General features: G+C 35.1%; 1 protein-coding gene across 4 annotated transcripts in view; it reads left to right on the top strand.

Moving 5' to 3' along the window:
* Positions 1–999: 999 nt before the first annotated feature.
* LOC143445278 (uncharacterized) overlaps positions 1,000–26,701 on the top strand; it is a 44,477-nt gene continuing 18,775 nt past the window's right edge. For 2 of the 4 annotated variants that reach the window (XM_076944253.1, XM_076944252.1), the window contains exons 1-5: positions 3,213–3,434; positions 5,705–5,762; positions 12,269–12,427; positions 18,278–18,459; positions 25,249–25,352. In XM_076944253.1, the coding sequence (XP_076800368.1) occupies positions 3,340–3,434; positions 5,705–5,762; positions 12,269–12,427; positions 18,278–18,459; positions 25,249–25,352 (598 nt within the window). In that variant the 5' untranslated portion in view covers positions 3,213–3,339. Of the gene's footprint in view, positions 1,174–1,246; positions 1,329–3,211; positions 3,435–5,704; positions 5,763–12,268; positions 12,428–18,277; positions 18,460–25,248; positions 25,353–26,701 lie in introns of those variants that run through there. The other 2 variants (XM_076944251.1, XM_076944250.1) reach the window with 2 other exon arrangements.

Raw genomic sequence — 26,701 nt, 5'->3', positions numbered from 1 at the left:
GTATGCGCCTTCATGTTTTTAGCAACCAGGAGGAAGACTTCATACGACGCTTTGACAATGCCCCTTTTCCTCTGGTAAATAGTGTCAGTTTTGTCCTGGATTTAACAAGGTAGCAAGAGTCTTCAGGCATACTACACACTGCGGCGGAGACTCTCCTCCGCGTTCGATAGCTATGAACCCGCACTTTTTATAATCCGGGCTATGCAATTATGCATTCGTTTTGACATGTTACTAAAGGCTCCTGAATTTTAAACAAAAATTAGTCGAACTTTTACCACCCTCGCTACAGTGCTATAGCACAACTAACGTATTACAAAAACTGACACCAAGGATTTATTACGTAGTAATAAATGACGTTCGATTTCGTCACAATGGAACCCTGTTTTACAATCCAATGCGTCAATACCCTAACGGTTAGGGCCTAACCTAAGGAATTAGTATTCAGTAGGGAATATAGCATACAATTTCACGCTCTACCTAATTTATGTGAATTAAAATAATGCCGACGACAATAAAAGATCATTTGCGATCGTTTGGTGTGTGAACTTGATAAGTTGCTCGCGTACGTGCTAGTGATACGCGTACCATAGTTTGGGAACCACTGTGCTATAACATTTATCATATATCTCATCAATTCAGCTGAACATATACGAAGTGTCTCTGCAGTGAAATTTTTTTCTTTTTTCTTTTAAAAGTATTTGTTTCACTGAAAACAATAAAACAAAATTATTAGTATCGATTAAGTTTTCACCAAGATAAGAAACATTTAAAATTTAGAAAAGCCGCAGCAATCTAATTTCATGCGTGGTGAAAATGTAGGCCTGTTATGATGTTACGCCTACTAACTTTGCTGCGGCAAAGGATATTCCCCTTTCATAGTAAAGCTGTCGATGGACTACGCTTACTTGAAAATTTAGAGTTGCACTTGTTTGTGCTGAAGTGTATCAATAATTATCCAATGTAATGTTTAAGTGTTTCTCAGCTGAACGTTTATTTGACAGGTCTGGCAAATTGCCTTTAGTTTATTCCGAATCCTGGTAGGCTACGGTAGTTGAACGGCAACGCGGCTGTTTTTAAAACAAAAAAATGGTTAAAAAGCTACATAAACTCTTTCATAAGAATGCACTTAAAATCATCTCAGGCAAAGACCTATCGCTGAAGTATGGTGATTAGGTCAGTATGGTTATTATTGTTGACCTAGTAATAGCAGCCCACATCTAAAAGTGTGCACAACGTTGTTTTTCAGATATTGCCTACAGTAAACCAGCAATAAGTAAAACCAGCCAGCTAACATTTTGGGTGCTATCCTACAAGTCGCCAGCCTACTGGTAAAATTTTTCTGTTAACAAATTCTTTTTAAACCGAACTAAACCCCATCTTCACTATTATAACTAATGCACTCAGTTATGTTTCTGAAAGTAAGCAATTTTATCAACAGATTACTAGGCCTAGGAAATATACACTTTACTCACTTGGCCATTTAAAACCTGAGTAAATACTATTGCCAATGGGGTAATAATCATGCACAGCTGATATAGTGCATGCTGGTAAGACAATTCTATTATGGCATCCAAAAACCTCTTGTTGTAAGATCTATTCCAGTCTATGTGCTGATAAGCAATATATATAGCCTTCGGCACCACGCATACTAAGCTAAAGTTAGAGACAAGGGAATAATGTACTTGCTTCTAACCGTCAGTGATCCATGAACCAATGCACTTCTATGGTAAATTCAGCTGCCATTTATGTTCCAATGGCACACAGCATTACTATTAACTCTGACCAAAGTAGATAATTTCCTATCATTTTCCACTTTATTATAAGCTAGCCATGTGAGAGTGAGAATTTTCGTCTTTTATCGCCAACCAACTACAAATAACATAGATAAAAATCGCACAGCTTTCTTCGACAGTGCTTTAGGGTCATCATACTTTACTGTACCAGTTTCATCTAATTCCATAAATTTAATTCGAAAAGCTAATTCCATAAAATTCATCTACTTCCTATTAATACAAAATACACAAAGAAATGTCCAAATTTTCTTTGGCATTTATTATGAAGTCTGTGTTTTCCCATTTACAATTCTTGGGCGTTGTTATCCTAAACTGTTTCAATAATTTAAAGAGAGTTTATTAACTTTCAACCAATTATTTACCCTACCAGGTTTTGTCATCATTTGAGTCTTTAATTTTTGTAGTACATATGATTTAAATAACACTGTATCACAAGCAAGAAAGTATGTATGCAAGGAATATGCTGTTGGGCAAACTAATAACTAAAATAACAGAGTTCCTAATACTGACTTTATGAAACTTGACTTTGTGTTGGTTTATTATCACCATAATTAAACTTTTGCTGTTTATATCACAAGTAGGATTATATCAATTCATTAACTTATCAAGTGCTGTTACCAATGTCATAACCTAACAGTCTAATTTTGAAAGTAATTGCTTATGACAGGGGTGTCCAACTTTTGTGGCCAAAGGGCCACATGCGATTTACGAATGATTGCGCGGGCCACTTGAGTGTTTACTGCTAATTTCTAATTAAAACCCTCACACCAAAGTTATAATCTTAGAAATAAATTGTGATGCAATAAAATTAACTTGAACAGCTGTGCAATGTGCACCCCTAGAGACCCACTAGAGACTATAGTATGTTATCTATCTATTGCTCTATTATCTATAATATCTATAGTATAGAGCAGTGGTTTTCAAACTGGGGTCCGTGAGAAAATTTTCCGGGGCCGCGAAATTAAAGAATAGAACTATTTTAACTATTAAATTTACTGGCAACTTTGCCAGTAAGTATACTGGAAAAAAGATTTTATGATATGTTGATATGTTTTGATGCTATGATGATTTCATGATATGTTGTGCTTAATGAGTTTTTGCCAAAATTATGTCACAAAATTGGTCTCTTTTATGATGAAGAATGTGGCCATTATGACGTCACAATCTTAAAACAACATGCTTGATGACTGAGGTTTGAATTACTGTATGAATGGTAGTAGTGGAATACGCTAACTAACACAGGTTTCAGATGAAATACATTTTCATAGGTAGGTGATTAGTAGCAGGTGATTGTTATTTTCAGCGTTGGAATGTTACAGAAGACAGTATATGTATTAGTCAAGCATTATTGTTTTTAGATTATACTGTTACATCATTATTGTTCAAGGTTCAAGCCGAATAAAGAGTTTTCTGATTACCAACTTACATTTTTTGCAGGTCAAAATATAAACCTTATTATTTGTAGGTTCTTTGTTTGGTGTTCTTACACCATATTTATACGAAGCCCATATGCCCTTGATAAGTTCATGTTCTTAATTGTGCAGGCATGTTTCGAAAAGTAAAACAAATCCACAAGCATGCATCAAAGTATAAATTTGCTATTACCCTTAATGAAATTCGTCTTCATGTGACCAAAGTGTGGTAAGTTTATTTACTGTATATATATAATATGTATTGTAATATATATGTTAAAATATTTCATGCATGATTCTTCCTCCCTCTTCATGAAATCAACAGTTTGTAACTTTGTGTTATCACGTTGAAACTAAACTGCCAAGTTTATTTTTCCAAAAAAAAATTATTTACCAAAAATTACTGACTTTACTTGCATATGTGACATATGACTTTGAAATTTCTTAAAGTAACCTGCCTTTTAAGTTTATCCACTTTTTTAAAAAATAGTTTAACTGAAATAGCCTTTAATATGAGGTTGATCAAATTGTTAAATTTGCAATTTAACAACCTTACTACCAAATATAAAATGTGAGTTTCAGGCTTTAAAGAAAAAAAATTGTTGAAATACAAAAATTTTCAGTAAAATTAGGAAACATGTAAGTTCTGGCTTTTTTATATCATTTAAAAGTGGCTTGCTTTTCTTTCAAAAGTAAAATATGCCCACTATGAATAACTTGGTTATCTAGTGCTAACTAAAGCATGCATTTTGGCAAACATTTGTATGCTGAGTTTTGGCCAGTTTTTAGATAAGTTATGCTTTCATTTTACTGGTTTTATCTTTTTGTTTAATTTTTTTGTTTACTTTTGTTCATCATCATTAAGCGTCATCTTCAAATGAAAGATGGGTTGTCATTGTCTTCCATATTTTTCGGTTCTGTGCTGTTCTAATCAGTTCGTTAAAGTTGTTTATTGCACTCTATCCCTTAACATTTATATTGTAAATTTTATAATTTGCAAATTATATTTTGATGTTTTTGCTAAAGTTTATGGTGATCTTTTCACTTTTCTTCAAAAAATTATTTGACATATAAATTATTATTAAACTCTGACAATAATCCATTATTTTGTTTTTGATGTGTTTGTGACTGGGTGGTGTGCTGGCTTGTGCTTTGTTAGGTGAGTGAGTAGATGTGGTATTGAGAATTATTACACATTAAAATCTGTACCCCTTGGAAGCATTTTGTCTTCATAAAACTAATTATTTGATCTCCACAGCTCATTTTGAAACCTCAGTTAAATTCAATAAAACTGTGAGATTGAGGGATGTATCTGACGCCGAGTACCCACCTGGGTATTGCGGTAATTTCTAATACTTGTATATGGCAGATATTTCATTATTCACACCAAGTCTCCTAGTTACCAACATTTCGATCTAATTATTGTGACAACCATCCAGTCAATTCTGGATTATTCGAGTTTTCGCCGAACTTTACCATATGCGTATAGTTTTATTGTAAACTCCTTCACAAATTATAATTGGCATTCATACCGAAACCTGGTTGTTAACGCATTAGATATAATGACAGAACCTATTATTATTACGTCAAATGCATTGCGTATTACAGAAAGTTAATTTTTTCAGTTGGTAGCTTACCAGTTTCGAGTTTCAATAATCATGCAATTTTAGTACGTGTGTTAAACTGTTGCTTGCTGGAGAAAGAGAGAGAAATAATGGCTACCTCTCTTGTCTAGTAGTAAGGATAAAACTTAAATGCTATAACATGCTCACCTAAACCTAACCAAAATTTTCCTTCCAGACTAAATCTAAGTTCTTTAATTAATCCCTAAATAACTAAAATCAAATTTTTTCATATTTATTCTCCTATCTAGCTTAATGTCCGATATTTAACAACATACAGTGAAACAGTCACTCTTTCATGTAATACCGGTGGTTAACATAAACTATCGAAACATTAAAACAAAAAAGTGTTGACTTAATTAAAGTTCAGTAATTAGGATAAGAAAAATGTTGCGTCTTTCTAACAAACTACGTTGAAAATTCTGGAAAAGTAGTTGCTAAGGTACAAAGTCCTCAGAAAAAATTTGAATAGGCAAGAATTTGCATTTGGAATAGGCAAGTGCTTCTTAATGTTGCTGCTCAATAACTGCGTTCATGTGCGTATGATGCATTGTATAACTTGTATCATGCATAACAAGTGTTAAACCTCCATGCGTGTGCTTGCAAAAATATCGGTTGACATCATCACAAGTACTCGAATTCGTACGAGTCTTATTAACTATTACTCGGGCTCACTGAGGCCGGGTAATTACATTTTTCTCCTATCCCCAGTGAGATTACTATTATAAGTAAAATGTTAACCGATGCCACAGACAAAGACTCAAGTCGACTCGAGTCACATTTTTGAATTACTTGACTTGACTCGAGACAATGTTTGAAATGATTTGATTTGACTAGTTACACTGTAATAAAGATTTTTTTGTAATATACTTATTAGGCAACCTCACAAGCTTCTTGTTACACTCACACGGAAGAAAAAAAAGATAACTGGAAATGTAAGTGTGTTTTCTTATTTAGCACGAATTAAAATCGTTCAAATAAATTTTAGTGACTAGTGATGTTCTGTGAGGGCAGAAGTTAACTGGGTTAAGATTAACTATGGTCACTAAGATTAACTATGAGTTAACTGCAGGTCACAGGAAAGGATTAAAATTTGAAGGGCAAAAATAATTTGGGATAGATTTTTGAATAGCCAGGAAACAAACTGTCTGTTGTCATGTTTCAAATGATACTGATTGAGCTAGTTTGTTTCTTATCAGCCAATTTCAGTTATGCACTTAAAACAGACGTAGCTAATTCATGTGTAAAAGACTCGGCCTGGATTGCAGATAAGGTGCACCACCAATTAAATAATAATGAAAATGTCCAGTTTTTGATATCCCTTTTTCACAATATTGAAGTCCGTAAATTTTTAATTAATTTTTTAGATTGTTAAATTTTGGCCAATAACAAAATATTTGACCAACAGACAACAAGGTGTAATAATTTTAGAGTAAGAGAATACTTAACTGTAGGTTACTACAATAAAAGAATTCAGAATTTTTGCAAAAAAATGTTTGTGTTTTCTTCCCATTTGATTTGAGATCAGAGGTTTGAAATGATGAATATAAACTTAATAAAGGGTAGTGTTGGCTAGCATTTGTACCTTAAACAATTCATTTCGAGCCGTAAACATGTGGATATTTTCATCAGGTTTTAATTACAAAATAAAACAGAAAAAATTATTTTTCTAGGGCTTAAATCAGTTCTCTCAAACTTAAATTGCTCTGAGGGTCAAATTAAAACACACAAGTTAAAAAGGTATGACACAAAAAGAACATAATGTTTCACAGAGATGTTTAATACTGTTTTGAATTGTAGGTTTTTTAAACCTGTAAAAAATATGGTAATTGATTGTTTTTTGAAAATTACTGAATACTTTGTTAAACACCTAAAATGTTCTTGCAGGTTGCATGTTTGAGACCCTGGCTTTTCAGAAAATTAGACCCTGCAGTTAAGAGGTTATAAAAGATACACACAACTGTAGCAAGATGCAAGTGTAACTTGAACAATTAAAGCAACGATAGTCAACTAGTCAACGGTTAAAAGAATTCTAAAGATTAAACGATTTGTTGAAATATAGTTAGTAGCGTTATATCATGCGCTTTTGGGCCAAAAAACTTCAAAGTAATCTTTGCATTTATAGTCATACATATTCGTGCGTTTTTCAATGAACATGTTTTTTTTACATAAATACTGGCCTTGATTGTTGCCACCAATTTCTAAAATTCCGCAACAAAAACTCGTAGCATAAATGAGTTATTAGATGCCGAAAAGTGGTTCATTGTATTCAAAATTTTTTGGCAATTTTCGGTTGAAGTAGTCACGTGGTTGATCTGAAAATAATGGAATATGTTACTTACGCTCAGTCTAATGATTTTATGTTATAAAATTGTTAAATTTATATGGTCTTAAAATTATTGTTACGTTTTGCTGTTCTCACTCTTAGAATTACAGGCACATGCACATGATGGTCGGCTTTCCTGGCTCATCCACTGAAACAGTCTTTTCAACACTGGATCTTTTTGCTGCGCCATAATAGTGTTTTCGGTTGACCATCCAGATGCTTCTGAAAAATCCATCAAACACACTTGGTATTCTTTGGCGGAAGTTGAACTTTCATAGCTGCTGTCAGTTTGAAACGGAAACAAAGGGTCTAATTGCTCTGCCCTTATAGTATCATCTGAACAAGGTCGACGGCTAAGCGAGTCGGCATTCGTGTGTTTGCTTCCTGCGCGGTGAATTAATTTAAAGTTAAAATTGCACAAGAAATCGAACCAGCGAGCGCATTGTCCATATGTGTCTCGTGATTCCCACAGCCAACGAAGAGATGCGTGATCTGTTCTAAGCAGGAACTCTTCGGTTAAATAGCATCGAAAAACCTTTAACGCGTGAATGACCGCTAGCAGCTCTTTCCTGGTTGTTGAGTAATTTCGCTCGGTTTTGGTGAGCGATCTACTGCTGTACGAGACGGGATGTTCTTCGCCATCCACTAGTTGCGAAAGAACGCAACCAACAGCTGTGTTACATGCGTCTGTGTCAACAATAAAAGGTTTGGATAGGTCGGGGTATCGGAGAACTGGAGATTTTGTCAGCAATTCTTTAAGCAGCCCGAACGCCTTTTTACATTCTTCTGTCCACAAAAAGCCCTGTTTATTCGAGTGCACTAAATTGTTCAGTGGTGATGCAATCTGAGAATAACTTGGAATAAACTTCCGATAATAGGATGATAAGCCCAAAAATTGGCGAACTTCTTTAAATGTTTTCGGCGTTGGCCAATTAGAAACATCTTCTACTTTTTGTGGGTCACACGAGATTCCTTCGTGTGATACAATGTGGCCAAGAAATTTTACTTTTTCCTTACATTTTCTTTTTCCTTACATTTTCCTTTCCATTACATTTGGAAGGTCCGAGCTTTAGGCCAGCTTGCCGAAGTCTGGAGAAAACGTTTTCCAAACGTTCCATATGTTCGTTAAATGTGCGACCGTATACGATAATATCGTCTAAATAAGCAATCGCACCATTCCACTCAACGCCGTTAAGCACCACTCTCATCAAATGCTGGAAGGTTGACGGTGCATTACAGAGTCCAAATGGCATAACATTAAATTCATAGAGTCCTTTATAACACGTAAAGGCAGTTTTTGGTTTATCGGAGGGTTTCATTTTAATTTGCCAGTAGCGAAGGTCGAAAGAACGAACGAAGGTCCAAAGTTGAAAAGTAACGGCAACCAGACAATTGGTCTAAGCTCTCATCAATTCGAGGTAATGGATAACTAGATTTTTTTGTACAGTCATTCAGCTTACGGTAATCGATGCAAAATTGCATATCACCGTCTTTTTTCCAAACTAATACAATTGGACTAGCCCAGGGTGATTGAGAAGGTTGAATAATTTTTTTGTCACACATATCCTCAACTAGTTCATTTACCTTTTGCTTTTGGGGTTCAGACAAGCGTCTTGGGTGCTGGCGTACAGGGAGCGAGTCTCCAGTTTCGATTGAGTGTTCGACCAGTTCTGTTTGTCCAATATCGTATGGGTGCAACGAAAATACATCACGATAGGAAGAGATTACGGAAAACAGCTTTTGGCGTTCAACTTCTGACAGTTCCAATTTGTCCAAACATAACTCATCGTGCAGTGCCGAGAACTCATTGTTGGAAAACTTATTTTCTGTAATAGGAAGAATTGAGTAAGCGTTTGTATATTGAATTTTGCCTTCACCTGCAATTGGAACAACTCTTGCAACGGAAGAGCCGCTTGGAATTACAACTTCGACGTTTGATGGATTTGCCAAGCGTAACTGGACTAAATTGGCTTGAGTAGAGGTAACATACTCCGCGACTGCAACATTCCACTTCTCTTGAACGTTGTTAAGGCGTTCGATCAAAACTTCCACATCTGGCATGTTTGGTTGGCCGTCAAATGTTCCAGGGAGTAGCAGTTCGGTAAAGGGAGGAATACGTGCAAAATCTAACAACTTAACGACATGACTGTTTGCTAGGCCTGGGAATTTCAGTAGGGGGATGGTACCACCTCCCGCTTTTAAAAACATTTTTTCATAATCCACGATACACCGGTTATGTTGCAAATAATCAATTCCCAAGATGCAATGATCAGCGATAGAGTCGCAGACATAAACGTCGCAAGTTTCTATATAACCGGCGACTGAGATTTTAACCTTACATCTGCCCAACATATTTATAGGCTTACCTCCAGCACCCACAAAACCAATTCTGGTTGGGCATTTTGTTAATGTTGTTTGTAGCGTTTCATACAAATTTTTACTTATAACTGTAACGGTAGCCCCAGTGTCAATCAAAGCAAACACTGAACTCTCATTAATGTTTATGTTTGCATACCTATGCAAGTCCTGATCCATAGTTTGAACCTGGTAGATTTCCCGTGGTGGATTGCTGTGAGTTCCGTGAATGTCAGAAGCACGTCTAAAGTTTCTTGCACGTTGCCTGTGACAGCGTCGAGCAATGTGACCATATTCCCCACAGTTAAAACACTGAAGTCTTCTTCTCTCTTCACGAGGTTCTCTTGCTGTCTTCATTTCTTTTCGCAGCTGGAAAAGTTCGTCCTGAAGTTTTTCGACAGTTCTTTTTAATTGGGATACGTCCTGGTGATCTCCTGTAACCGCTGCTACTTCTGACGTCATTATACGTGGTTCATGATGCGTCCGTTCTGCGTTTTCAATAATGTTCTTTGCTGTGGCGTAAAAATCCGGTTGTGCGTTTTTAGAGTTATCGCGTAAGATTTGAGAAGCTTGTTGACGATCTCTCAGTCCTCGAACGAGTAGGTTATACAGCACACTGCTGCGCATTTCATGCTGTTCGTCGTTTGGATAAGCCATTTTTCCCAATTGAGCTATAGATTCAAGAAAGTTTCTTACGGATTCGTCAAAACCTTGAGTTCGCTGAAAGAGTTGTTGCATGGCATGCTTTTGTGAAGATAGTCCTGAAACCGTGTCTTTTGCTTTTTGAATGAGTTCGTCATAACTAAGCTCGTAGAGTTCTTTACGAACATTGGTCATGGAGAATCTGATGTCTTCCGGCAAGCTTTGTAGAAATGCATGTTTCTTCGCCGCATCCGATGCTTTAACGCTGTCGCAGAAGGATTCGAATTCTTTCAGAAAAGACGAAAAACTATTGCCACGCTGGTAACGAGGCGGAGAGTAAAAAAAATTCATACTTTAGTAAAACTTGATAAAATCTTCTGTGCTTCTAAGAGGTCGTGCCGTGCTCGCCAGTGTTACGTTTTGCTGTTCTCCCTCTTAGAATTACAGGCACATGTTTTATTTAAAAGCAGTTAAGTCAAGTTTTCGTTCACACAGCTCATCTCAGGAGCTCCAATACAAAACTGTCAGTGCCACTACTTGTCGGACACACCTCGATAAAAAGACACATGTGCTTAATTAACCACGGAAACGCGCAATCGGCCGCAAGGGAGAAACGTAACAGATACAGGGCAAAACAAGTCTAACATTATCATGGTAATTTTTTTGAAAAAAAAACTTCCGGTTAAAAATTTTGAATCGAAAAACTTTTTCTGAGATGCCCCTAAACATCCCACAAACCCGTTAAGTTTCAAGAATATTGACGCAAAACCGCTAGAATATTAAGATTTCAAAAATTTAAAATCAGGGAATCCCCTTTGATCTTTAAAAGAAAAAAATAGTGCATGAAATTTTGCACATTTAAAAGATGTGCTTCTGCTAGGAGTAGCCTTGCTTAAATTTAAAAAAAAGTAAAAAATACATTAAAAATCGGAAAATTTATGTTTTAGCCCGATTTTGGGCTGCTATTATCAGATCAATTCAGTTCCTTGACCGAAAATTTGTTTTCGAACCCAATCCAAAAAACACAATTTAATGCGATTCTAGCATACAATTTTATCTGGTAGTAAGACCCTTTTGAAGGATTGAGTTGCGGGGGAATGCAAATGTAATTTTGAAGTTAATAGCTGATGGAAATTCACTACACAATTGCTTGGATTTTAATAAAAGACCACAGTAGTTGTGGCATCATTTGTCAGTAGATGTCAGTTTGTTGTCTGTTATGCTATACATTTCTCATTACCAAATTTGGCTTCTACAACATGTAACTTAGCCACCTCTGAAAAAATACTTTTAATGAACTTCTGCTTGAATTACTATTATTATGATATCTGTAATAAGGTTGTATATCATCTGAGTGACAGTCTATTTGAGTGACATAATTATAGTTCATTTGAGTGACACATTGATAAGTATTGTTTAATTCATTTGAGTGACAGATTGACATTTGTTGTTTAAGTTGCAGTTGTTGTTAATTAGTAAGTACACAGATGACAACACACACAAGACAAAGTTTAGAATACTATCCACAAAAAACAACTAAGAATCCTCAACCATCTCGTCCAATTCTTCTGTTAGTTCCGCAGTTGGTCCGATCTTCAAATTACGCGCAATTCGGCAGAGGAATACTTCCTGTGGAAAGTCTTCTTGCTGGGAAAACAAGTTTCCAATGCGGGTTTCTTTTTGCCTTGTCATACGCGATCGGCGCAATGGTGTCGATGCACCAAATTCAAGACGAAAGAGTTCTTGGGAAACTCTATGATGCTCGCTTTGAAACTCTTCAATTATTTTGAAAATGCTTTGGTGGTATCTGTTGACAATTTCATTGAAGCGGTGATGCCAGGCCTCCTGGATGTTATTTGTACGAGCAAGACCCGATTGTTGCATTACTGTAGTTTGAACAGAACTCACCAATGTGTCACTCAAATGAACTGTCACTCAGTTGAGCATGAGTTATTTGTCACTCAAATGAACGTTAAAAGAATGTGTCACTCAAATGAAGTGTCACTCAGTTGATCAACTACCCTGTAATAAATAGGCTATATATATAATTTCTATTTCTGGCTGGAGTATTGCTAAACTGAGTATATTTGTTTTGCATTTACTAAACTTGTTTTCCAGCCTCAAAGTTGGCATCCTAGTGTGGAAGACCCATATAGAGGTACCGTCAAATGGTCTGGACGTTTTCAAGAAGTTGTTGAAATTATAGCGACATTGTTGGAGAAATCCAGTGGAACATTAAACTTTGAATCAAAATCTTGGGTTTTTGTTCTTGAAAATGTAAGCTATTGCACCATTTTCTTTTAGTTATCATATATATAAGCCTTAATGTACAGGGAATAAAATATACGTTGTTTTCATGACATTTGACCCACATTTTAATGTGCTTGATCATTTTTGTATTAGTGAGTGACTCCCTTCAGCATACATTTGAATTTGATCATGACAGGTGCCTAGCACAGCTGTTGCCACTAAATTACTTTAATTAGAACTTGATGCAACTTTATTTATTGCCCAGATTTTTCACCCACTGTCAAACATGCACAAATTTAACATTCCATTTGTTTATTGTATAAGACTACAATCCAGCAGGACCATATTAACTTAGGTTTCAAGCATTGGACTCTGACAGTTTGTAGTGATGTACCATACTGACTCCAAGGCTTCACCAAGGGTTTTGCAATAATTTTTAATACTTTTGTTCCACGAGTATTTCATTATTCTCTTCGAGTCTCTTAGTTATTATCATTCCATTGAAATCAGGTAATTTCAGGATTACTTGAGTTTTAATCGAAATTTAAGCATAAACAAATTGTTATCTTTGTAAAATTTTGCTGTAGCAGTGAGCACTTAGAAATTATAATTCAGGTGAACGTAAGACGCTTGACACGTGCTCTCACATGAAAAATGGATAAGTTAGCTGAGGTGGTGATCGTAGCATATCTACAAGCGTGCGTGCTCATACCCAAACCTTTTTCTTTCGTATGGCAGGCAACTTAGGTAATGCTGGATAGATTTAACCTTAACCTGCTTATTCATCTTACATCTGATGGGTCTTAGGACTTCAATACCACCCGGTGAATGTAGGATTAGGCAGTCCTTCAGTATGTAATTTGCAATCTATGAATGGGCACCATGCTGGTAGAAGGTTGATGGACAAATTCTCCGGCGAAACATGCTGTTGTTAAAGCGACCAACTCTGGTCCTGAGGTGTGGTGCAGTAATAAAATTAGGCTACAATTTCAACGACGTTAATAACGAAAGTTGAATGTCAGCCAAAAAGCATTTTAATTATTGGTATGTTGACATTCATGGTTTTCAGCAACAAGATAGCAGACGTGAACAATTACTTCACATGTAAATTTCTTTAGTTTTGTTTTTTGAAGATGATCACTTGTGGTCTGTTCATAGCACAAATGGAATTCAGCCGATGAGACATAATTGGTCGGACCTACAAGCCCCCTCTCGTTTTTTGGTTCATTATTTTTGTCAGAAAAAATGGGTTGTACGCTGGTATACATGTGATACTGTGAACACAGAAGAAAGTTTAAATATGGGGTTTTGTAAAAAGAATGGCAAAATGCCGTTCAAATCTTTGGAAATGTTGTACATTGTTTACTGGGTAGCAACTGCATCACCGACACATTGTCACTATGTGTTTCGATGATGCGAAGGTTTTAAAAGATGACTAAGATTTAGATGTTAAAGATAAGGCCCAGTATACATTTGACTCTCTTTTACCATCAAACATTAAACCAGCATGTGTTAAATACTTACACAGCATTTAATTAGGTGAGGTTTATGGAAGGCCAATTAATAGCTTTCATACTAATACAAATCACACTGTTCTCACTTACAATGCCATAAAGATGTAGGATTTTTGGTTTTAAAAACAGTACCACGTTGGAACAACTGGCATGTTTCAAGCACTTGGCATTACATGGCTTGCTCCCTCCTTCAAAAATGAAAGGTGTTTCAAAAAAATGTGTTTTTCAAATGTCCAGAATGGTGAGAATCCGACTATGTTGATCGCAAACAGTTTTCAATTTTGATAAAACTTTTAAAACTGAGTTTAATGCCAACCAATTTTATTGAAAATATTTTTACCTCAGAACTTAGATCAATGCTTAGCTACCTTTCTGATAACTGTCCACACTTTGTAGTGTTACGGAAATCTAATCTGCACGTGATATAGTCCAAGCTGTAAAATATTTGGCAGGCTGATGATTTTGTCATTTATTCACCTTTTCTTGGTACTACTTATTGAAACTAAACCTTTTATAAAACTATCCGTACCATAATATGTATATGTGTTAGCATTTGTAATACCAATTCGACCAGTACGGAAACCCTTTACAACACACTTAACATAGTCTTGAAACATTGCGTGAGGGTTTCACTTTGCTGCTTTAAACGCATGTTATGTCAGGATTAAACCAGCTTTTAAAGGCCAAATACGAACCGGATTCGATTTCCAGTTGTAATAGCTACCCTTGTACTTTCCTTGAGCAAGGTGTGAATGACGCTTACTTTTGTTCAGTGCCCTTGATAAGCAGTTCTAAATTCAGGTGATACAAAAAAGTAAAAATAATAAAATATGGAACTTGCACAAAGACGAGGCTCGAGAGATGAGGAATCATCACCAACCTTTGAGTTTAAGTTGTGGAAAGACTTTCCTCAGTTCAAAATTAATGTTTGTGATATCATACCATACTAGTTTGTCAACCAACTTTTTTATGCCATTTATGCTACTGTAGTTAGGCTTAACGTAGTTAAAGGCTTCCTTGACAATTTTATGGGTTTGTGCAATGCTCCATATACAAGCGAATAGAATGTTATTTACCAATATAACAATAAAATAAATAATAATAATAAAACATTAATAACCAGAATGCCAATACAGTTGAAAATGTTTGTAAAAAATCTGTATTTTTTTCCAACCTTATTCACATCTCAACAGTGCGAGTACGCAAATGTAGGCTATTGCCTACGGGTTACTCCAGGCCAAAGGATCTCAGGTACCAGTAACATCGGTCACCAAGATTTTATTAGCGATTTTGTTTGCAAAAATCATAGAGAGCTGGAAGTTGGCAGTAAAGCTAAATTAAATATATACCAGTACATTAAAAAACACGCAAGAATCATCTTAAAGAATATCTTTTTCCCGACAATACAAAGTTAATGGTCGGATTGCTCACAACCAATAAAAACATATTTCAAAAAATTTTATTTCACTCATTAACCCTAATTCTATATCGATACAAGAAAACATTCTTGTGATCATAAGAGCACCCGACCGCTTCTCAACTAAATATAAAACAACGAGATAAGCCATCGCCTTGTTATGATGTGATATCAACATGCTTCGTTACTTTGCTTTTGTTTTATCTTTGCCAATGCTACAACATTCTGTCGCGCTCTTTTTAATCTCTGTCTTATTCATGGAAGCTATATTAAAAAAACTGGATTAGCTTTGTGATATTTGCGCAACGTATATTACGGATGAGCTTGCCTCGAGCATGTAACCCGACGCGAGGGCGAGAGGGAAAACGTCCAAATTTCACAACCATTCAGTGTTGCTTAAGAATAAACGAAAATCATAGAGACGAATTTTATCCGCACTAGACCTTTTTTATTCACCCTAATGTGTACAGCCTCATAGGTTGAAAAGAACTGAATTAGATAGATATACTCTTTAGTTTTCATCGTCAATACATTTTATAAAAGTAGATGAAGGTTTTCATGGAACAAAGAGGTTATGAGACCACGGGTCTTGCATGCATTTAATTGCTTTTGTATTGTGTGGAGATAAAAACATTGGTTTGGCATCAACATTTGGCCAGAAACATATAACGTACAACTTGGCACTGTGCCATGTTAATTCATTAATTGTTCAACCAAATCATACTACCTGAAATTGTATTTGTTGTTAGCAATTGGGCTAACTATTTTGAGATAAATTTTTTGACCAGCATTGAGAACTTCAATATACTAAAATACAAAAATATACTAAAATACATGTGCTTGATGGACATAATTTTAGTGGGATAACGCTGATATAAATTGTTGTATTCGCTGCCAAACGTCGCTTCGCTTTTTGCATTGGATCAGAGCCGTGCAGTTTTCTTGCTTTAATCCAATAACAACAGTTGCAAAGGATAGATCATTTGTGCAATCTGTTGTGTGCATGTGCGAAGAATGTGTTGTCCAAAAATTAGATGACAAATGAGTTTCAGTTCTTACAAAATGCATGTGGATTTTTACAGGCACTATTTTCAATACCTATTAGGGCTCAGCATCACCATTTTTGAACAAACATTATACACTACTGACTTACATATGCATTATGATAAACATTGGACAAATCTTGAGTGGTCAACCATTCAGACATCTTGTTGTAGCCTTCTGAAAAAGCAGGCCTATAGCTTACAGCAAAAAATGAACCATGTGATTCTTTTGCCATATTATGACGAAGTTAAAAGTTGCTGAATGAGGATATCCGAATTGAATTCAGATAAATTAAAGTAAATTCTGATATTTCAGTCTTGAGATTAACTTAAAAAGGTACGGTATGGTAGATACCAAACTTACAGTAGACACTAATGTAGACCTTGCAACTGTTTCTTTTCGTTACTATTTTTGTAGAGAAAATATATATATGGTATCCATCCAATATGAATATCATGTGACTTACATCTTAATTAAAGCGTTTTTAGTGAGAAAAGTGATCAATTTTGTATTGCAAATGTTTTAAAAATGATTAATGTTTGAAATGAATATTTTTGTGATGGTGGAATGATCATTCACTGCTAAACGAGCAATTGCAACATGGAATTTCGTTGTTTTTAGCAGTGTTTCGTAACCCCTGGGTTGCAAAGACTTCGAAAATGAATCGCGACTGGGTCTTGGCTATGGCACTGAAAGTGGATAGTTCTATATTTGTTCTATACGATACGCGAGAGACCTCCAAAATAAGTATAATATACTCAAAATTCAACTTGGGTCGCCACCGCTCCAACAGATAAGATTTTGGGTCACGTCAAAAAAAGATTTAAAACCACCGGTTTATAGGGTGCTAATTGTCATAATTAGCCCTTATTCCTATGGAATTCTCATGCAGCTCTGATGATGTTATAATATTATTTGTGCTTTATTTCAGGTGTTTAACAATAAGTGCTGTACTATATTTTGGCCATGTTTAATATGTGCGACTCCGTTTTGATTACTTCTGATTTACGTCATTCGTACTACAGCGCTCAATGCGTCAGTTCTGATATTAGAGTCTGTAATTTGCAGTCTATCGAATGGAGCTTTATTTTGTGCTTTGAAAACAGTAACCATTTCATTGAGAACCTATAATAAATAATTATTCAAGACATTGACAGTTTGGTTCTGGTATTGACATGCTTAACTGACTATCAGGGGTTAATAAAGTGTTATCAATGGATTCAGATTAGCGAACAATCGATCAAGCAATAACTAACAACTGCTCACAACCCCAACAATACGCTCAGTTAGCAGAATAGCATCGTCGAGGGTAAGGTTAATATTCTTTAAATTCTTGGTGACAAGGTCAACCCAGAAAAAAGGTGAGCACCACGCAAACCACCCGAGCCAACATTTTTTTCGTTTGAAGTGGGAGATTTTAAGTGTAGGGTAGAGACAAAGAATGTGACAAATTCCACACTCACGCTTGGAGACCTGCAAGAATGGAGGCAGAAAGCGATTGAGTTTTTTCCCAAAGGTTGTATTAAGGCTGTACTGTTACCATTTGATGTTCAAAGTTGTCGCTTCTGCTCGTAGAATTCTTTGTGAAAGTCCATTAATAAGAGAGTATGCAGTTGTACACATTACAGAAAGCATATTTAAGCACATTAAAAAATTTCCAGTACATGCATTAAAGATTCATGCATTTCATGTATATTTTTGAAGTGAAGCCAGTAATGGCATTGCAAAGATATAACTAGAAAGAAACAGTCCATATAGTTAACTTTCATTAGGCAGATTAATTGCTCCATACATAATTAGTTTTCTTTTGACATATTCCCACTATCAAGGTTATGTTTCTGTATTAATCATACATGACGTACTGTATATCAAAAGTATTATGGATGTTATTTTGCTATTTAGGAAGCTCGTGATGGTAAACGGAAACCTATTGCAACTGCAAGAGTTGATCTGGCAAAGCAAGTCACACATGTTCCAAATACTCAATTTCTTGAATTGCCAATGAAACCTGTAGCAGGAAAATTAATTTCGGCCAAACTGACGATATCTGTAATATGCACTTTGATTTCTGTTGGTCCAATGAAGTAAGAATTGTTGGGTATTGCACACATTAGACCAGGGATGGCCAACCTGTATCTATAGATAGAAATTGACCTTGAAATTTCATTAGTAATCAACCACTTTGAACATCGTTCCAGTAGCTGTAATAGCTAAGTATCGCCAGTATTAAGAACACACAAATGAAATTGAAAATGTGTGCATAAGAAGTAAACAAGTGAGCGATATCGTAACAGTGCTGATTTCATCACACTGAGCTTAATATTTTCCATTTTCCCGTAAACTTAATTCCTTTTTAGCAACTGTTACATTGTCCATATGATTGAAAGAATTAATGTTAATCCAAACTGCCACTTGGGATCTGTTTGTACTCTTGATTACATGCGATGTCATGAATTCTCCTCTTCATTATAATGTAATAAAAATGACGTTAACAATGATAAGATGATTAACAAGGAAGGAGTCATAAGGCAATAACTGATATATCATCATGGTTTGAAGTTAACTGTCTTAGTATGCGTGTATGTAATGTTTTATCATTCAATATCCTTTACATACTAGATACAACTACCATTAGCAAAACAAGCTTGTTAGCGTGTACTTCATTACTTGTCTAAACTTGTTATTTCGCAAACATCGAAAGAAATTACCCTTACTGGCCACTTTTGGGATATGCTGTAATCTGCATGCAAATGGGCCCAGTCATATCTACAATAGTAGATCTACATGTTTTTTCTACTTTTACTGATATTTTTCAGCTGGTATAATATAAAATTTATTGTTTCTAATAAAACACTTTTGATTGATTTATCAATATAATTGTATTGGCCATTCCTGCTTTATATAGTAATCATTGTATGTATCTCTTCTATGTCATTAAATTTGTGTTATGGGGCTGGGAGCAGTGTTAGAGTGTCAATACACCCCCTCCTTTAAAAGTTAACCTTATTTTGTTGCTTATGATAAGCCTGAGATATAACGATATGCAGCTTGCCGAACAAGGTGTTATAAACAAAACAAAAAAAGAAATGTAAGCAGTTCAAAAAGAGATTACCAGTAACCAGTGGCAGATTTAGGGGACGGTGTCAGAATGTCAACGCATCCCCCTTTGAAAGGTAATCTTATTTTGTTTGTGCCCAGTATAGTATGAGATATAATGAAACCCAGCTTGTGTAACAAAACGCTGTGAACAAAGAAAAGAACACAGTGCAGATGCTTCAAAACCATTATCTAATTCTTTGGTCGCCAAAATATACTCCTATCACTAAAACTTTAGGTTAGAAATTTTGTCCTTTTGTTCAGCGTTCTCTGTTTACACTCCCGCTTTTCTCTTGTTAAGTTCTCCTTGTCTGTTTACTATTGCTAACGAAAGCAATGGATAGTGTAATGTTCTTTTCTAGACTGATTGGATCAAAATTGAATTTAGTATTCTGAATTAATTTTGCACCAATTTTCCACACAAAAGACAAGTTGTGTATTGTGTGATGTTCAATACCGATCTTATGTTAGAAAAAAATTAAATATTCATCTTTTTATTCTGTTTTTACTTGCAAAAGCCAACTGCAATAATAAATGTACAAAACTGCTCCAAGGCAAGGTTATAATGTGCGTGCTTAAACTCAAAAACGCTTTGCTGCATGAAGGTTTGCAACTGCGCTAAACTATCGTTATAAGCGACTCAAAATAGGCGAAATAAAACCGGATATGATAGGTCGCATTTTGGCATATGTTATGGTTAGTTAGTCTGGTTAGTGATTATCTCATTTTACTCAATAAATAAATAGCCTATTTCTGCACTCATTACATCATTTTAGAAATACGAAATACCAGTAAGAAAAGGAAGGTTGATTATGAAACGCGTTCAACAAGTTCAACAGTGGGTGGTGCATAAATTACTTCGTTTTACAACATAATGAAGATGTAGTTTGCCTGATTTGTCTAAATAGTATAACGGCAATGAAAGAGTACAATATTATGTGCAATTACTGCCCAAAACATTCTGCTAAGTACGATAGCATTGTGAGTCAATTACGGGTTGACAAATTGCATCAGTTGAAAAAGTCTTCAGCAAACAGCAGGAGGTATTTCCTGTTTACAAGAAAGACCTGGAACTTGTTACAAAACTGAGCTTTAAGATATCTAAAGCAATTGCCGAAAAAGGAAAGACTTACAGTGATGGTGAGTTCATTAACAAATGTTTGGAAATATTCATCGAAAATGTGTCTTCGGAGAAGGAATATTTAGTTGAGCAGTGTGAAACCAGTACTTTTGAACACAAGTTTTTTGATGACTGATGCAATGGCTCACTAAAATATCTTGGCTTTGAGTAGCATCCAAAAATCTGTAAACTAATCCATTGTTTTTCCCCATCATTGATAGCGCTTCATCTGTAGTGAAACCAACTAGTTATTCCGTACAAAGGTAGGCTGCAACCCAATGAGATTTGGTACCAATGATTACTGATTACCAAGATTATAATTTTACTAAAGCATTTGCTTGGCAGCGGTCTTAGGAAAACACAGTAAAATATGCATACAGAAGCAAGTTCAGTATAAATATGTTATGTTAGATGTTCTATCGCTTTCGCCAAAATATTTATTGAGCAAACAAAAATTGCAAGTAAGTCGTTTATTCGTCCTGTGTACAATGAACTACCTATATGGGACTTTTAGACCATAATGTTGCATGGGATACAAAGTAAAAAACATAGTATTTAACTACTTCACACACAAAATTGAGACAAAAGTGGTCGCATGATGCATCATCAGAAAATTGTTTTGAATGCTATGCCCCTGTGGTTCATAGGTTGGATTGGAAAATTAGCTGTTTTTGAGACAAATATCCCCTGCGCAACAAAACTAAAAGCTTTAAACAAAGTTGTGCGCAGATTAAAAATCCCCGCACACTTTGTAATCTGGTTAATAGGTCAAAGTAACTGGTTCATGGGTTCCATCAACAACCATTGTAACATATTAGGTTATCGTGTAAGATAAATGACAAACAACAAAGGCAAAAAGTTAGTTACATTTAACAATTTGATTTTGCGTTCTAACGACGATGTTTACACGCCGTAGCTTATACCAGTTGTAATTCACTGTTTCCTTCCAGATTATAGGACCCAGCCTATTGCCATTTTGTATGCAAGTACAACTTGGAACATTTGCCTAAGGCTAGCCTAATAAGTAAATTGTACATAACGAAATCTCCCTTCCGTGTTCGTCGCTTCATCATATTTTTATCCATGTAAACTGTTCACACCGATGACCAACATGCAATAGTGATTATTATCAAGCGAAGTTTTTGCCAAGGGCTCACCAGATAATCCTTGACTACAACAAAACGAAGTAAATTATCTGAATTTGCAATCAGAGCAAAGTGGTTTGAAATTTTTCAAACGTGTACATTAATAGACAATTTTTTTTTCTGCATACGTCTGTTAATTCATCGATTAATTATATTAGTTTTGAAAAGTACACAGCTTGACCTTCACAGAAAAACTGTGTTGATGCTTACAAGTACCATTCGTTGAATTTGAAAAGGTTAAAAAATCTATTGATTTTTTCACAAAAGCAAAGTAATACTTACCACTGGCATGATTATTGAAGGAACTTGTCACCTTTGAGAGCTGTTTCGCCACTTTTCCCTAGCATGATTGAACTAATTCACCAGGTTTAGCTCCACCTGCAGTAACTGGAGCAAATAACACACATGGTCTTCAGAATAACAATTTGTTCAAAGGACTATACACCAACCAAGTGATTTTTGAAAACCACATGTTAATGTGTTCCTAATCTTGTCTTTAACAGAAGGAACATTTATGACCCTCTTTTGTCTTTCACGGTTTTTTTGATAGTGAGACCTTGTATTCTGTTTGTAGTCTGTTTGATTCTACCTACGTAAACACCAATGGCTAATGAATTTACAGATAGCAATGGAGAGCAAGATACATTTCCCTCGAAGTTGTTGAAGCTATTTCATCTGGAGAATTTGAATGGCACTGTTGACCCAGCCGCCAGTGCCAACACAGAAATATTGTATAATATACACCAAAAAAATTGTAATATATAATATTTGGACTCTAGGATTGGCTGGGGTGGATTGATCTTTGGGGTTTGACTTATGAGATTGTAAATGTCATTGCTTGTTGGCTAGAGCAGTGTTTCCGATTTCATTGTCCTTTAGTTTACTGCTATTTTCAACAGTATGTTTTGATGAGTATGACCTGGCATGGTTCCCTATCGCTTATTTACATTGAGTATAAAAAGTGTAGGATGGACTGTAATTAATCAGACAGTATATGGAAACCCACAGACCCATAAGACTGACAGCGCAAAAAACGATAAAGGTCTGAAGGTAGAACTTGTACTGTAAAATTTTGATTTCCCCAATGTTTAATTAGAATGGCGCACCTATTTTGTTTGGAACATTTTACTTTAATTTACTTTTCGTTTTCATTATCCTGGCGTTCTTGTGAAGTAAAATCTGAGTAACTCGTGCTAAAGTGAGGATGAAGACGGTCTTTATATTTATTTATGTTCAGTTTACAATGTACATTTGAAATAGAAGTTTTTCTGTCAGTCGGATTTTTGAGTGCTTACTGGGAAGAACAATCAGCCGTTTTGGGGTGTCAGAACTTTAAGTTAATAAATTCTCAGTTTAAGTTATACACCACAAACTTTACACTCTCACTTAGGACTGGATTGCAGCATTTTTGGTTTAAGATATAAAATAAACATTTTACAATAAACATATATAAAGAAAAGTTTTTGTTCTGCTCTTGGCAAAAGTTTTCATCGAAGTTCGTTTTTTGTTTTAAACGTATGACAATTTATCTTGTCATCATGTTAAATGCTTATGCTTGATCTCTGTATTTGAAAATTTTTGGTTTTAATTCTAATAATTAAAGATTTACTCCCTCTTCTATTCATCTGAAAATTTTACTTCATGTTTCTTCAATTTTCGATCTTCGATTGTTTGGAACACAGTGATTATTTGTTTGACGCTTAACAGTGGTTACCATGGCTTGCCAAAATTCAAATATCACGTACACATATGAATCTTCAACACACAATGCAGCAACTCAATGGCTAATGAAATCACACATATTTCATTAAAAGCAGCTTCTGCAAAATGACTTAAAACTTACTACATTTTTCCATTAAAATCACAACTTTAGTTTGAACTAGGTATTTCTGTTGTAATAAACTACAAACACATATTTGGTTATATTTCCCTTGTTTTTTAGAACCAATTGCAGACGATTTCCAAAATAATCCAGTTTCATATCCTGGCGCCATACTTCTGTAAGCTCTGTTTTGAAGGTGTCCAACTATTAATATTTGTTGTTTGTTTCAATAAAAATCTGTAGTTAGACTGAAGTTAAGATTTTAGATGGAAAATGTAACGAGTTCTAAGTCATTTTGCGGCAGCTTGTATACTATACTTTTGCAATCACCACAATTTCACAGCAATTTTCATGCTCTGTTCATTTCAGATTAGTATTTTTTCTGTCTAGATTTTATAGTGAACTTAATCGTTGTCCCTTCAAGTCCTTTGTTGTGGAGATGTGGTGCTGTACAAAATGTTGAATAAGCCTAATGACCCAGTTAGGTCCAGCTAATCATAAAAAGTTTTGTTACGGTTTTTGGCCATTAACTTAATTATCTATTAAAATATTGCAAAACACACATGTGTTTCTCACACATACCTAATAATAAATGTGCAAACCGCAAACGCCAAGAATTTTTTTTGCAATCTTTCATCATGAATTTTTCATATGCCATGGAATTAAAAGAGAAAATCAAGCTTGAAAATATCACATTGTTGGTTTGTGTTATTTTGGTTAAACTCGTTAAAGTTAGGAATTATTTTGTGGGTTTGGTGGCCATGCTAATCTACCATCTTCATTCTATTATTGCTATATTGCATGTTTTAAGCCCTTGAGCTTTGCCAGTTTTTCCTACTCATTATCATAATTGTTTGTGAGCATGTGTTTTATTGTACTGAAACTACAACGGTTAGCATCCTAACTTTCACTCCGCACAGGAAATGTTGAAAAATAAACGATGCAATATATTTGTTATAGTTTTCACAGAAGGCAATGGATACACAAATCACGCTAATTACCTGTTTGCGAAATACAAATCAAAATATTATTTTAATGCAAGTATATTTTGGGAATTACCTCTGAGATTAATCCATTTTCTATTAAACAGTGTTCAGGTCCTATTTGATGTTGTTTTAGATGTTTTTGTGGACCGGTTTCGTTATAAACATATTGGTAATTTTGCCAGTTACAACTAATAGTGCCAAAGACAAAGGAAAAGGAAAAAGTCATGATGTGTGAGAACAAATAACGTATATGTTGTACAGAATCACCGAATACACCGAGGTACACCGAATCTATTATGTAGGAAAAATTAATTTTATTCCTGTCTATGCAGTGTTTGAAAACAAAGCAATTGTCATAAAACTTGGAGGCCATGCAAACAAACAAAAGAAATGTTATAATTGTGTCAAGTAACTGCTTTGTGATGTGTGCCTTATTTTCCTTAAAAGAACGTCTTGTCTTGCTCGTTCTATCTTTACTTTTTATGCAGTACTTCTCTTTTGGCAAAGGGTGCTGCACCCTTCACTCCCAAAATTAAGAATGCATTCCAACTCCACACCCCCACTTTCTAGTTTGTGGTTAAACATATGTTTTGGAATGATGCACCAATAGACAGTTTTTGTGTTGCTCGTTTGCTATAGGCAGGTAATGTGCAGCGGTTTGCTTTTTTATGTTGCATTGATTTCATTTTGAGTTTTCTTTACAGTGAAGCTGATCTTGCTTCTGTTGCTGAAAGTGCAGCAAGCGATGATACAGTTCGTCTTGGTGATATTGATGTTGGAAATTTACAAGATTTAGATGAACATTGTTGTAAGTTGATATTACGAAATGATGCTAGTTAATGTTTTGTTTTTCATGGAATTTATTTTATAGATACGTAAAAGTATGCTGTAGTCAGTGTTGATTTTAGAAAATGATCTTAAATCATGTTACCTTGCATAACCAATAATAATTAATCATAGACGCCGAGAAGAGCTATGATTATTATTTGTATTAACTGTGTAGCAAGCATTTTACTTCGAAAATATTGGTGAACTTTTTGTATTTGTAGTTGTAATTGCTCACAATAAGGGAATCATCAAGCATTTTCACTGCTGGTTTCTTTCCCCAAAAAGCATGACTGCCATTACGGCTTTCATCATTGAGCATGTATAAGCGAGGATTTTTGAGTTGTTGCAAGAAATTTTATTAGGGTCAGGTAGCTTTGCACTCTACAGAAAACCATCAGTTTCCACCTGATATAGTATTAGTAACAACATTTTGTAGCCATAAAAGATTTCGTTAAAATAAAATCTACTGATAAGCCTGCACTTCGTTATTGTGATATGTTGTTAGGTTTTAGGAATTATTATTTATACTGCCAACAATCAATATGACTCTCTGCTAAAGATGTAGCTTGTCACTAAATTATGATTTTATTTTTGTCAAGAAAATTAAAAAGCATCTCTCTCTTACAAATATCAGCTAAACTCATTTTAGTATTTACAATACATTTCACACATTGTTGTAAATTTAATATTTATTTTGTTTTGGGTTGTAGAATAGTCCTGTGTTGGACATTAGGAGCTCATAGAGTTTGGAGCTCATTAACGAACTGTTATTGAGTTGTTTTGTGCTTTTTCTTGGTCTGTAAACTAGGGCTGGACTATCCAGATATCGGTTAACTCGGTGGTTCCCAACGCATGGGTCACGACCCAAAGTTGGGTCGCCAGATTATTTTTTAGGGTCGCTTGTTTTTCAGGCATATTGTATCTTGGGCGAAAAATTACAATAAAAAAATTGAAAACTTAAATAGAGAGCAAAAAACTTGAAAATATAAACTCCAAGTTGCAGAGGTTGTTGCACTGTTCATCAGTTTTAACTTATGTTATTTGGACTTAGTTTGCCCGCTGAATTAATGATCTGACTCCGTGGTTGCGTGCGGTTAGAATTCTCTAACCTCTTACTAGCCGAAAGCTCTTACGATACTACAGATACAGTTTATCAGAAACGGTCCTTTATTGTAGGAACTGTACAGGTTCCGATTATTACACACAATCACAAACTTAGTATTCACCATTTAAAACAAGTCTAACGAATTACAATTAACACGACTAACGTAATACGTTCATACGATTCTATATCTCTGTCTGGGCGCTTACTCACGTATAAGTTTGAGC

The sequence above is a fragment of the Clavelina lepadiformis genome, chromosome 2 (genome assembly GCF_947623445.1).
Source record: "Clavelina lepadiformis chromosome 2, kaClaLepa1.1, whole genome shotgun sequence".
Taxonomy (NCBI): domain Eukaryota; kingdom Metazoa; phylum Chordata; class Ascidiacea; order Aplousobranchia; family Clavelinidae; genus Clavelina; species Clavelina lepadiformis.
The sequence above is the reverse complement of the archived record's forward strand: the minus strand, read 5'-3'. Positions and strand labels throughout refer to the sequence as shown.